This window comes from Magnolia sinica, chromosome 9, assembly GCF_029962835.1.
Source record: "Magnolia sinica isolate HGM2019 chromosome 9, MsV1, whole genome shotgun sequence".
Classification (NCBI taxonomy): Eukaryota; Viridiplantae; Streptophyta; class Magnoliopsida; order Magnoliales; family Magnoliaceae; genus Magnolia; species Magnolia sinica.
In genome coordinates this window covers 3,343,972-3,358,708 of record NC_080581.1, presented here as the reverse complement: position 1 = coordinate 3,358,708, position 14,737 = coordinate 3,343,972, and the positions used below count along the sequence as shown (strand labels likewise).

At 40.5% G+C, this 14,737-nt stretch overlaps 1 protein-coding gene across 1 annotated transcript in view; it reads right to left on the bottom strand.

Moving 5' to 3' along the window:
• The window catches only part of LOC131256674 (calcium-transporting ATPase 5, plasma membrane-type-like), a 51,596-nt gene that overhangs the window by 18,999 nt on the left and 17,860 nt on the right, over nt 1-14,737 (bottom strand). The window contains exons 5-14 of the mRNA XM_058257655.1: nt 6,615-6,727; nt 6,385-6,516; nt 6,197-6,286; nt 5,847-5,916; nt 1,144-1,214; nt 966-1,049; nt 796-873; nt 641-712; nt 192-275; nt 35-117 (exon numbers count right to left, since the gene is read on the bottom strand). Coding sequence (XP_058113638.1) covers nt 35-117; nt 192-275; nt 641-712; nt 796-873; nt 966-1,049; nt 1,144-1,214; nt 5,847-5,916; nt 6,197-6,286; nt 6,385-6,516; nt 6,615-6,727 — 877 coding nt within the window. The remainder of the gene's footprint in view (nt 1-34; nt 118-191; nt 276-640; nt 713-795; nt 874-965; nt 1,050-1,143; nt 1,215-5,846; nt 5,917-6,196; nt 6,287-6,384; nt 6,517-6,614; nt 6,728-14,737) is intronic.

Sequence of the window (14,737 nt, the reverse complement as noted above, 5' to 3'; positions counted from 1 at the left end):
CTAACAAAAATACAACTACTGAGCTCTTGCTTACCTAATCAACAGAACAGCAAGCACAAAAAAAGCTACAGCAAGCCCGACTATGCCGATGAAAGTTGCAACACCATTTAGACGTACCTATTTAAGACATCCACAAATAGCATATTAATAAAAGGAACTATTATCAATAGTAGCAGCGTCAGAAAACAAACCTGCAATGGAGTTTCTTCACCAGTATCCTCTGAGATGCTGGCCATCAGTAATCCCCATTCAGTATTTATTCCGACACCAGTTACCTGAGGTATGATGTCAACAAGTCATCACCGGCAACCTCAAGCAAGCATGCGGTTTTTTTTTTCTGATAATACGAATTTATTGAATAAGATGGATGTGATATAAAAGGGAGGACGTCTGAGGTGGGCGGCTTGGATTTTGCATCACACCAAGGTGGGTCGCACAGAGGTTGACACTCGACGCAACCATAAGTTATAGTAGTGTCGACTGTATTGGATTGGGACCCCATTTATATGGATGCAATCATGAATGTATAGATACACATACCTTCATGTGCAGGCAATTATGACCATCAAAGTTTGTGCACATTTAGGCCAGCATATTTAATGATAGCTACCCAAGTTTTTAGTTTTTAAGCAATGCTTACCAACATATTGCCATAACCATCAGCCACCTTGCATCCAGACATCAAAAATGGTGCCTTTTGATCCTTGTGGACCTACAATAAATCAAGAAGGTTAAGAATCAACATTCGTGTTATTACTAAAATTATAGAAGAAAAAAAAAGTGATAACAGCTTACAATCTTGCTCTCCCCGGTCATACTAGATTCATCAATAGAGAGTGAGTGGCCACTAATAAAAATGCCGTCTGCCGGGACCTAGATGAAAATTTCAATGCAGCAATAAATGTTAATACAGAAAATGAATGTGTTCAATTAAATTAACCCAACACTATTTAATGAGCACTAACTTGATCACCAATCTTCAGAGGTACAACATCACCAACAACAATATCAAATATTGAAATTTTAATTCTTCGACCACCTCTAATAACCTGCACAAACGCAGAACTTATATTTAGAGAGATAAAATGAACAAAAAGGGAAAGATATTTCAAGATAAATATCCTCACGTTGCGGTACACGCACCTCCAACTGTATATTTCGCTTCTCCTCATTTAAATTTTGAAACTGAAGCGACTGTCTGTAATCACTGACAGCTAAAAGACAGAAGAAAAAGAGAAACATATAACATGACCATTAGTATATCAACGTCCATATTTCATTCTCTTCTTAACAGAATATGACCATAAGTATTGTGTTGCTGTGCATGGAAGCCTATCATGAAGCAAACTCATATCATCTAAAACCTTTACTTAAACAAAAGCAAAATACAAGAAAGAGCGAGCAGAGGCAGAGAGGCCATCCAACAACCCGATAAAAATCAACTACTAAAGAACAACCCAAATCACAGAGGAGATCATCCTGCGAACGGCCCTAAAAAAGGAAATCCACAAGGCCCAAAATACAATCCTCTACTTCATCTTCTTAAACATCCCCACAGAAATATAGACTTATGGTTAAACATTCTCTTGTTTCATTACCCATACCAGTGATGTTTGGAACCAAGAAATAAAGCATGTGTTGCCTGTTGAACACATCAATATGACCTCCAACTCCACAACATAGACCCCAATTGCAGCTAGCCAGGTAAACATGAGTCCCAATTACCTGACCATCATCCAAGTAAGCTACCAGGCATGCCACATATTTATCACTACCTCATTTTACTTTCATCCATATTTCACTGGGCCAAATAGTGAAAACAAGACTTCCCTTGGCTGATAAGAAATACTTGTGACGCTGCATGATTTTACCTTTTATTATATTTAATCATGGTGGATTAATTACGCCATCAGCAAGGTATTCAATAATGGTAAAGGTGGCTGTAATAGCCAGCCTTATGGCTGCTACAGCTGGTTGTTATGGCCCTGTAACGGTCAAAAAATTTTGAAAAGAAGAAAATCTATTGGCCCTTGTGTCAGACTGTTATGGACCTGGGCCCCAGATTGGCCCATTATGGGCCCATAACACCCTTCTTTTAACATTGGGTATGCAATTCTGAATAATTTGAAGAAGGCTTCCCAAATTACTCTTGCGAACTCACAATGGATAAACAAATGGTTTACTGATTCCTCATTCTGCATACACAACAAACATACATTCTGAAGAAAGATGAAACCGATAATTTTCCAGACTTTCTTCTCTCTAAGAGAATGAATTCGGCTCGCTCAAGACTAGACCAATCTGCACCGAAAACTTTTGCAAGTTAACAAACTCCACAAATTCAGCATCATCTAATGGAAAGGGCATTACAGCCACGTATCACAAACTCAGTGGATAACACTTGTTACAGGCCTTTTTTTTCAGAAAGGGCATTACAAACCCATATCACATAACAGCTCCCACCGTCACCATTACATAACCGTTTGTTAATACCATGGTGGTCGGAGGGTAATTATTGTGAATGGGTGCTGTTTGTGTTCATGGGATGCTGAAACTGTCCACCACCTTATCCACTGTCAGCTCGTACATGCTGTTTGGATTTGGATTCTTAGACAGTTCAATGCGGTATAGTCTATGCCCAACACCATTCACCAGCTGTTCTAACTTTGGAGAATTTGTTGGTCCCGCAAGAAAAGCAAAATATTTTGGGATTTGTGTTTCCTAGACATCCTATGGACATTTTGGACAGAATGAACAATGGCACATTCAATGGTATCTGTGTGACGGTTTCCGCTGTCATTTACTCTCTTGCTCTTGGGCAGAAACATCAGGTTCCACCTCCACTTCTGCCAATGGGAATGCTCCCCTCATTCGATCAATCCTCTCTTGTATTGCACCTCCTTTGTATTGACCCACAAGTCTTCCCTTTTTAATAAAAAAATTTCATTACTGGTAAAAAGATGGGCCAAATCACAAGATGCAAAACTACGCTTGATTGGAAGGTGAAATTGCTCAAAGCAAGTTCAAGTGAAGAAATTGTGAGTCATGGCAGCATCTTGGAAACATGAATAGATCAAGTAGATAGCTAACTCGCTTCCCAAACACTAATACTTGGTAAATATGATATTTATTAAAGGAAAATGAAGGGCCTAAAGGCCATTACAAGACTAGGGCATTAGATACAATATGCAACCAAGAACAAGAGACCAAACCCTGACTGGGAGGAACCATTAAGCCCATAGCTACCACCCATAAGCAAACGAGACGTTTTACTCTAGCAATGATAGATGAAAATGGAACACTAACACTGTTAAAGGTATGATTGTTCCTCACCCTCAAAATTGCCCACAAAATGGCAATAAAGCCGAGATTCCAAATGGACGACCTCTTCAGCCAAGAGCAATAGAATCTCCAAACTTCCACTAACTGAGAGATTGAAGGAGGCATCAACCACACCACCTGGAATTGTTGGAAGCACCATTCCCAAACCGTGACTACATAGGAACAGTGAATAGAAAGATTATTCACATTTCCTCATTGTTGAGGCACATTAGACACCCATTCACCAGATGAAGTTAGCGATCTATTGTCAGAATGCGATCCCAACCCACTGGCCAAGCAAATGCAAAAGCTCTCAGGAGAGTTTTAGATTTCCAGAGCTAGCCCGTGGGAGCACCAGGCCCATCATCCCCCTTCAGAAGCTTATACAGCAATTCGATCTATCTTCCCTCCACGGATCACCATTCAGCTCGTTAATTAACTCCCCCAACTGTAAGAGAGATTTTGTCTGAAAACTGGGGACCATTCCACATGATTTCAGACCATCTCCAAATAGTTTCTTATTTTTGCTTCCCTATTGGATGCTATCGAGAATGGCCGACAAAATCGATCTCGTAAAATATGCCGCCACACCATTGATCGTTCCAGAAATTAATTGAGATTCCTTTACCCACCATAACGGAAAGCCCTTGGAGCATTACAGACTCCAAAGCTGAGATCGTCCGTATCGGCCACCTAATGAGGTACACCTGCCATCTGCATGAATACCTTATTTACCTACTACTACCTCTCCACAGGGACGTCTTTTCCAAATTAAATATCCACATCCATTTTCCCAATAAGGATTCATCACTTTCACTGATCTAATACCAGCTCTACCTTGAGAAGTAGGTTTGCACGCCTTCCAATCTAAGAGATGAAACTTGTGCTTTGAATTCAATCCTTGACATAGGAACTCGCATTAGTTTTTTTCGATTCTAGCATAGAACACTTGATGGGCAACGAAACATAGACAAATAATAGGTCAGTATAGCTGACATTCACAACATCAATTTGATAAATATGATACAGCCTCCCAGTGACAGATATCACCCTTTCCAGCCTACTATCCTTCTTTCCATTCTTGAAATTACAGGATCACAAACTTTTTGATGAGGAACCAACACATAAGGGCAATCCTAGGTAAGAGGATGGGAGAGACCCTGGTTTGCACCCCAGAATGGCTGCCAGCTCAATACTTGTCCGTCTTCCAGTTGAATATAAACAATTCACTCTTGGATAAATTAATCTTTAAACCTGACGCTGCCTCAAAACACCTCAGGATGCACTGATGATGAATCAGCTGCTCTCTCTAAGCTTTGCAAAAATAATTGTGTCATTTGCATATTGCAAATGTGACGATCTGCCTACTTCCACCCACCAAGAATCATTCAATAAGACCCTCTTCTCAAGCCTCTGAGAGAATTTTGCTTAATGCATCCAGTACAATCACAAAAAGGAAGGGAGATTGGGGATCACCTTGCTGGACCCCCCTAGATCCCACGAAGAAACCTTTCAAGGACCCATTTACCAAAACAAAGTATTTAGCATATTCCCCACATTTTTGCGTCCACTTTCTCCAATGAACCTCAAACGCCATTCTTCAAAGCATATATTACAAGAAATCCCAATCAACATTACCGTAAGCTTCTTCCAAGTCTAACTTGCATATTACTCCTTTTCGGTATTTATGCCTTTGATCTAGGCACTCGTAAGCCACTAGAGCACCATCCAGAAGCTGTCTTCCCCTAATGAAAGCTCCTTGGTAAAAGGAAATGATCGAGTTGAGCACTCTTCTGAGCCTCAACACCGGCACATTAGCAAGAATCTTACAGGCTGAGCCTAGAAGACCGATAGGCCTGAAGTTAGATAACTCCTTTGCTTCATTCTTCTTCAGAATAAGAGCAATAAAGGAAGCTTCCATATCCTTCGCCAATCGGCCACTATCATAAAATTCCTTAATAAACTGCATCAAATCTTATTTAACCTTCCAAAAGAAATGAAAGAAGGCAATAGGATATCTCTCTGGCCCTGGAGCCTTACCTGCCCCCAGCTGCTCCAATGCCTCTCGAACTTCCTCTTCAGCAATTGGAGATTCAAGCATTCAAGCATCTGCCTCGTTGATATGATCAAATTCCAAATTGTCTAAACTTGGCCTAATCAGAGACAGGAATTGACCTTAATCAACTACTACCATCTTTGCTCCATGAACCAACGGTTCCTGCTGGAGGCTTCCCTCTAATCTTTATCTTGCAGATAAAGGCAAAGACTTCAAATCTTCAATTGGTGTGCAATTAGATCCAGTTAGAAGACTCTTTTTTCTTTCTCTCTTTCTTTCTTTTTTAAGATTAACTGGTTAGAAAACTTGAAGGCCAATATAAATAAGATTGTGTCACACTATTTGTCAACAATATCTGACAAATATTCCTGTTTGGAAAGTAAAGTGCTTCTAAAACATGAACAGAAAGGGAAAGAACTGTGCACATGAAACAGATAACAGGGTGATTGTTATTCTAAAAGTTCCATACCTGTGACAACTATAACGAGAATAACAGCAAGAGCAATGCTCCCCCCATCATACCATCCCTCTTTGATGCCCTAACACAATTTGGAAATCGAAGATTCAAAACCACAGTTGCAATCAAGAACTACAGACCCAAGCAGCATTTTGAAGAATATTTATAACAAAAACTATTCTACTGAAAAAAAAAAAATTAGTCACTACGAATCTACTATATAAGTTCCGTTGAAGAACATGGAAAAAAGTACTTGACGAACAACATTAATACGTCAGGACTCTTTCTTGTGAGGATGTTTGTCAAAACAATAAGGACATTCACGGTGCGCACACGCGTAAAGAAAGATTACTAAAAATCACCTCTGTCTTTATGCCCAATGCCAATGATGCAGCTGCCGCTATCATCAAGATGATAAGGGTTAAGTCTTGCCAGGCTTCCCAAAGGAAAATCTATACAACATAAGCACATGAATATCAATAAGATAACCACAAAGGCAGTAATGAACATAAAATAACCACCAAAAGTTCAGTATTGGCCAAAAAAATACCCAAAAACTTCGTCCTTTTTTTCGAGGATAACTGTTCTCTCCAAACACACTCCTCCGATGAGCTATTTCGTCATCTTCTCCACCAATTCCTTTCTCAACATTCATTTTCAACAAATCAGCTATCCCCTTAACCTGTAGAAGTAATATGAATACATGATACATTACTTGATGCAATGACAAAATAATAGTAAGAGAATCAATGTGAAGCTTAAGATGTGACATGGACTTGCCCCTCCATGTTCTTGTAGAGAAGAAATGTCTTGATCCCTAGTCATTGTAGTAAGTTGCTCTTGTCCAATCCCATAACCACTAGTGGGGGCTACAGGCAATCCTCCAGAACCACCTAGAAATAGCATGGAAAAGGCAAAGATGAATATAATGGGTTAAACCAAAGTGACAGAAACAAAACATTTGTTGTTTAGAAAGGCATCTCTCAATTGGAGACCACACCAAAGTAAGATTCAGGAAGACATCTGGTGTGGTGACCTCCCGTTGAACCAGTCTTTCTAGGGTTGGCTCGTTTGGAGCCTTCCAGAGATATCAAAGTAGCAGAGTACTTCTATTCTTGTGGATCCAACTCTATCTAGGTGCCTCCTAGTTGGAGGGACCTTTTGGACAATGAGATTGAGGAGTTCGTCAGGTTGCTAGATCGGTTGAAGTTGGCCCCCTCCCCATACATGGGAACTGACTCGATGGTGTGGCGCGTTCACAACTCGGGATCGGTTTCCCGCCAAATCTTTTTATGGAATGCTTCGGACAATTGAGTCAATAGGCAAGCAGGATCGCACTTTCCAATTGGTTTCATGGTGCCTCTCCTAAGGCTGCTGCCTTCACCGGGTTAGTGGGAAAGAACAAGGTCCTAACTGTTAACAACCTTTGAAAGAGGTCAATGATTATCCCAAATATATACTCCTTGTGTATGCAAGCGGCGGATACAGTCGATGATCTGTTTATCCATTGCCCCTTCACTTATAAAGTTTGGACGCATTTCCTAGCTATTTTCAATTCAAATTGGGTTATGTTGTTTACCCCGAGGAGGCTTCTTTGGGCTTGGCATGGAGGAGCGGCCGGGAAGAAAGAAAGGATAATGTGGCATCTTATCCTACCAGCTCTTTGGTGGGTTATTTGGGGAGAGAGAAACAGTCGTTCCTTCCGAAACAATTCCAGTTCGGAGGATTTGGTGGTGGGCAAGGTTAAAGTGTTAATGATTGAGTGGGGCTTCTCTCCTGAAAGATCTAGCTGATTGCGATCTCCCTTTGCTTTACAGGATGTACTTTGTGGTTCTTCATTTGTTTTCTTTTCCCGTTTCGTTTGTCGGTGGGCTTTTTAAGAAAATTCTCATTATCCCTCAAAGAGAGAGAGAGAGAGAGAGAGAGAGAGAGAGAGAGAGAGAAACGAAGCTAAAGATGTAACCTTGTATCAAATCATGCTTTCAATTCACACTTTTAAAGCCATTAAGACATCTTATGAGGATAATAACCTAAACATTCTCTTATACAGCCATCAAGATAAAACGAATACCACAATTGGATCAAACTTCATATTAGAGGTAAAACATAATATATTTGTAGTGGAACAGCATCATTGAGGGGCTGGAAACTATCCAAAGGGCATTCTTATGGAGAGGATTGGAAGGGAAGAAGAAATTTCATCTAGTTAACAAGAAGGACGTATGCAAACCAACAGAGAAGGGGGTTCTTGGCATTAGATCTCTGAAACTCTTCAATTTAGTTCTTCTCGGTAAAAGTGGCTATGAGATTTCGGAGAGGAAAAGGACAGCTTGTGGAACAAGGTGATTGCTTGTAAGCATAGCAAGGAGAACAGGAGGAGGTTCATGGCTGCAACATCTTCTTATATGGTGACCGTTATTTGGAAGGCAGTTCTTAAAGTGGCAAACTTGTTCCATGAGGAAATAGATTTTGCTACCGGACATGGATCATGTATTAGATTTTGGGAGGATAGATGGTGCAGTGACAGGCCTTTAAGCCTGGCCTTCCCTCTTCTATATTGGGTAGTGAGGGAGAGAAACTCTCTCATGCACAATACACTTCAATGGTGGAAGAAAACTGGTGTTGAATCCTACATTTAGAACAGATCTTCTGGATGAGGACATCGACAAATATGTGAGGATAACAGAGTTGCTTCATAATAAAGGAAGTTTATACCCTGGCCAGGACCAATGGGTTTGGAACCCAAGCAATTCAAGAGCTTTCACGGTCCAATATTTCCACTCAACGCTTCAAGAACCACACCAGCCACATCACAAGGATCTGATTCATCATATATGGAGATACCAAAAAAAAAAGGTTACCTTAACTATTGTTACTCTAATTAGGAAGATATACAGGACAACTATGAAGCAGAAGCACCATTTGCACCCACTCTTTCTGATGATACATCCTTTTGACTTCTAGTAATACGAAAGTATGAGTTGTAGTTAATGAATTATCAAAAGAACCAGACAGTCAATCTATCAACAGTGTTGGTGTAAACATCAATTCCCCAACATACTCATAACCTTGCAACATAAACATTCTAAACAAATCATATAATGGCAGTAAATCACTTACCCATTCTACCATGACATCAGGACTATATATATATAATGGCAATAAATCACTTACCCATTCTACCATGACATCAAAGGAACAGCTTCAGGTGTAAACGATTGCTATTGTCTGCCCTCTGCCATGTTATTGGAAGAACAAACCTTAGCAGTTTGTATATAAAAAGGGGGAATCATCCATCATTCCAGAAGAAGCAAACGGTTCGGAATTCTTTGTAGATGCTCTGGATGTCACTCCGCTGCAGGCAGGCATGGAATTCCCGCCACAAGCGATAGATTCCCCGTCCTTTTTTATTGATGATTATCCTATCATGCAGGGCTCGAGCTCTTTGTCAAAAATGGAAAGGTTTAAGGATATGCTAGGGTGTGTTGGTAAATCCATCGGTATGACGTTCGGTGCTGAAGACGATGATGTTTGAGCATTCATGAAATTCGTCAAGGAACGAGGCAAGCAAAAGATGAGGGACATGTGCAGACAAAAGCCCAGGGCTAAATTTCCAAAAGGTTGGAGGGATTACAAAGCCTTGGTAGTTTGATTAATTATGACATCGTTATCATCAATAACGATGATCATAAGGGCAGGGGGTCGAGAAATGGTTGCCAATGAAGATATTAAGCTGGAACATCAGGGGGTTGGGGAGCATCAACAAGCCAATCTAAGTAAAAGAAAATTGCAGGAAATATAAGATTCAAATCTTAACTCTGCAAGAGACTAAGTTAAAGAATTTCAATGACCACATCCTTCAGGACGAATGGGGTATCAAGAAGATAGGTTGGTCAGCATTAGATGCAGAAGGCACAACAGGTGGAGTCTTAGTAGCTTGGAACTAAGATGTATGGGTCTCAGAAGGGCATCATAAGGGCTTTTTCTCAGTTTCGGTCATTCTCAGGGATAGCGCATCCCAATTCAGGTGGGTTTTCACTGCAGTATGTGGGTCATGCATTCCAAATCGCAGGGAGCTCTTCTTCTGGGTTGAATTAAACCAAGTCAAATCCTCGTACAACCTTCCCTGGTGTGTCGAGGGAGATTTTAATGTTATCAGATTCGCTCACGAGAAGTCTCCATCAGGTCGGGTCACCATAAGCATCAAAGGTTTTGAGGAATGGACGTGACAGAATGAATAGATTGACATTCCCATAGGTGGAGCAAAATACACATGGTCCAACGGCAGAGAGAGGCTGCCACAACAGGTTTATGATGTCGCTAGAGTGGGGTGCCAAGTTTCCTATGGTACCTTCACAGGCTCTACCCAAAACAACATCCGATCATTGGCCAATTCGTTAGGGCCCTAAACCATTCCGGTTCAAGCTAACGTGGATAGAAGCTGATAATTTTGCAGATATGGTCAAGGGTTGGTGGCAATCATTTCTTCATGGCTCCACTACCAATAGGTTGACCCAGAAGATCAAACTCCTCAGATCAAAACTGTCACAATGGAAGGAGATTTTTGGCAAAAATTCAGAGAAGGTCACCAACATTTTCAGTGAGCTGCAGGATTTACAAATCAGAGAGAAGGCGGAATTGCTATCTGTAGAAGATCAAAACAGGCAACTACATCTTGCGACGGAATACTCCAAACTATTGAAGCAGGAAGAAATCATGCGGTGGCAAAGATCTAGAGCTATTTGGCTGAAGGAAGGTGACAGAAACACATCTTTCTTTCATGACATAGCCAATGCCCGGGCCAGAAATAATCTCATCAGCAGCATATCAGTAGGAGAGATCAGGCTAGAAGACAAGGATCAAATCAGTTTTTCCATAGTAGTTTTTTACTCTGACCTACTATCCAGCAAAGTTAGGTCGAAGCTAGTTTTAGACAATCTACAATTTTGAAGCATTTTGGAATCAGACAGGGATTTCCTAAAAAAGACTTTTTCGGAAGAAGTCAAGGAAGCGATCAATACATAGTTAGGCGACAAGGTCCCAGGCCCCGACAGATTCCCAATCCATTTCTTCCAAATATTTTGGGACACGGTTATGAAGGATACGATGGATTTTCTACATGAATTTTACAACAAGGGACATTTACCTAGACCCATAAGGGGCCACTTTCATAGTTCTTATACCCAAAAAGAGGGCGCATAATCATTATCTGCTTAATAGACCCACAAGTCTCATTGGCAACCCCTATAAAATATTGGCTAAGGTGCTGGCAACCAGATTCAGGTCGGTTTTATTGACAGTGATCTCGAGAAATCAGGGCGCTTTTGTTGCTGATAGGCAAATACTGGACACAGCTATTCTTGCTAACGAATGTATCGATTCTAGGCACAAGGAAAATAAGAAGGGAGGGGTTTGCAGGCTGGATATCGAGAAGTCGTATGACCATGTAGATTGGGGTTTTGTGGAAAACATGTTGAGAAGGAATGAATGCGGCAATAAATGGATCTTCTGGATCATGGAATGCGTATCATCTGTATCCTTCTTAGTGTTGGTGAATGGATCACCTATAGGCTATTTCAAGGCATCCAGAGGGCTGAGGCAAGGCAACCCATTATCCCCTTTTTTATTCATCGTTGTGGCAGAAGCTCTTAGCAGCATGTTATATAAAGGGGAACAGGTGAGCCTAATCTTGGGCTTTCGTACATCCAACACTGGTCCCTCCATATCCCACTTGCAGTTTGAGAATGACACGCTACTTTTTTGTGATGATAATTTGTCCAAATAATTTAAAGAAAATATTGGAATGCTTTGAAGAGGTGTCAGGGCTTAGGGTAAATTCAGGCAAGAGTGAGATGCTTGGAATCAGGTTACCTAAAGAAAATTACCCAATTATGCAAAAAAAAAAAAAAAACTGCAAAGCTGGTCCCCACCCCTCAACTTATCTCGGCCTTCTGTTATGCTTAGGGAAGCCCCTGAAACACCTGTGGTCCAAGGTGATCCAACAATTTGAATGGAAATTATCTAGGTGGAAAGAAATAAATCTATCTTTAGGCGGGCGTATTATGTTGATGAAAGTAGCTCTATTGAATCTGCCTTCGTATTTTATGTCTGTTTATAAATGCCCCAAATTAGCTCTAGATAAGCTCAAAAAGTTGCGCAGGGACTTTATGTGGCAAGGGGCCAAGGATAAACACAAATTTCACCTAGTGAAACGAAGGGGGAGAAGGATTGCGAGATCTGTTCTCGATGAATGTAGCATTATAGGGGAAGTGGCAATGGAGATTCAGTGTTAAAGATAACAAGCTATGGCGGTCTCTTATTGCTCAAAAGTACGGTTTGGAGGAGAGGGGTTGGGAATCCATGAAGTTGTCACATTACCGTACGTTAAGCATATGGAAGGCCATCATCTCAGTTCCTCCCTCGGTTATATCTTCTTCATCTTTCAGCCTAGGGAGTGGTGCCCGTGTTCGATTCTGGGAAGATACCTAGTTCAAAGGTCTGTTGAAGGTATCCCCATCTTTTTTTTTTTCTTTTTTTGAAAGGTAACGATTTTATATTAATAAAAGAGAAGGAAACAAAAGCAGGAGCGAGAGACTGCTGAGAAAGCAGAAACAACTACACTCCAAGGAAAAGAAAATCAAAATCCTTCAAAACATCTACTTGAGTAGCCCATTCAATTATCAAATGTTTTGCTCTGGAAGCAACCACATCAGCAGGATTGGAGACATTCCTAAAGCATCTACCATTTCTTTCTTCCCAGACAGACCACCAAATAGCAGGGATAGCCATATGCCATAACCAAGTATTTCTCTTTCCTATTTTGATCCCATGCCAAGCTTTCAGAAGAAGGTCTGCCGAACCTGAAAGACACCAACTGATTCTAAAACAAGCAAGAAAATCTGCCCATATATTTGCTATAAAAGGGCAATGAATGAGAAGATGATCGACTGATTCTTCTTCCCCCATACAACATACGCAAATATTTGTTGAAACCATCCCTCTTTTTCTCAAATTGTCGACCGTCAGGATTTTTCTTTTCCCAACCAGCCATCCAAAGACCAAAGATTTCGGAGGGGCCGAATAGTTCCAGACTTGATGAGACATATGATCAAGTGCTGAACTTTGGTTGGAGATAAGCAGATTGTACAACGATTTAACTGTGAAGATAAGAGATTTTTCCGATCTCCATATGATCCTGTCGGCATTCGACTGATTTGGGCTTGATTTGTAAATGCAGAAAAGCAAATTCACATATTCATCGATCTCCCAATCTTCAAGATTCCTTCTACATTGCAGATTCCAGTCAGTCTTACCAGCCAAAACCAAGTAACAGTCAGCAACAAAAATGTCTTGATTCCAAGCCAGACGAAACATATTTGGGAATCTGTCTTTAAGAGGAATCTCTCCCATCCAAGTGTCTTTCCAGAAGCGAATTCTATCTCCCTTGCCTAACTCAAAACTAACACCTTTGATACTCTCTTTTTTCATTTGGAGAATACCTTTCCAAAGGTATCCCCATCTTTGGTGTTTTCATCAATGACAAAGAACATTACGATTGATAGATGTTTTTCTTTTGAAGGCAGAAAGCGTACATGGTGTCCTCCGTGTAGAAGGGGTCTATCGGACGCAAAGGCTAGGGAATATGCAAGGCTACTGCTACATCTTCAACACTTTGTCCCTTCTCTGGGAGAGGCTGACTCCTTGGTACGGCCGCATTCTCCTTTTGGGTCCTTCTCTATAAAATCCTTCCTCAACAAGATAAGACCTTCTAGGATCGAGGCCAAAAGATCGATGCCCTTCGTGTTTTGGTTCTACAGAGCTCCCCAAAGATTTCCTCTTTTGTGTGGTTGGCTGCTAGAAGGAGGATCCTGACATTAGATAATTTGCAGAAGAGAGGTATGTGCCTTCCGAACATTTGCCTCCTATGTGTGAGCGATGTCGAATCTATAGATCACTTGCTGCTTCACTGGCCCTTCTCCGTTCAGATTTGGAATCAAATTCTCGGTTTGTTTGAAGTTCAATGGTCGATGCCTTAGACAGTGCCACAAATGTTATGGGCTTGGCACGAAGTGCGAATGGAAAAGGATAGGTCACCCATATGGAGGTTGTGTATTATGGCGTGCTTTTGGAATATATGGGGCAAGCACAACACTCGCTGTTTTGATAAAAGCTCAGGTCGCAAGAGCAACCTTTTTGGATGATCAAAAGAGACATGTTAAAATGGGCCACTTATATTCTCAGTTTTGACGTCAATGTAGCTAGCTCTATCTTCCAAAATTAATAGTTGGTTTTTGTATTGTTTGGTTAGTTTGTGGCCATTCGTTTTATTCTAATAAAAATTATTCATAGCCCTTTAAAAATAAAAAAATAATTAATTAAAAGGAAAAATTAAAAAGATTCGAAAATCCCGAAATCGAGAAGAAATCAAGCATGGTTCTTTCAATTTCGGTTTATACTATATTTTCGATTCGCTTTCCACAATAATAAATGAAAAAATAGTATTTTTATCTTCTTTTGGATTTTCCCCAAATCGGGTATCTATGCTTCAATCAATAGATTCGATTCCAAAAAACAAAGTTTTAATCTTCAAATGTAGCGTAGATTTGCTTGAAAATAGTCTTCAAATGATCTCTGAAGTGAAAATTTTGTAAGGTAAGAGAGGAAAGGAAGAAAATTGAAAGAGGCCCGGCTGTTGGGTTTTAAGCACATATTGATAAAACTGATACGGGTATGTCATATCAATGCAAATACAAGCTTATACGGCTTCGCTTTTTCGTGTCAGGCTGATACAGCCTGTATCGCGCATCATCTCGTGTCGATACGGATACGATACACCCATATCAACCAATACAATATTGATATTTAAATCTATGGTTAAAATCAGAATCATAAACACCAAAACA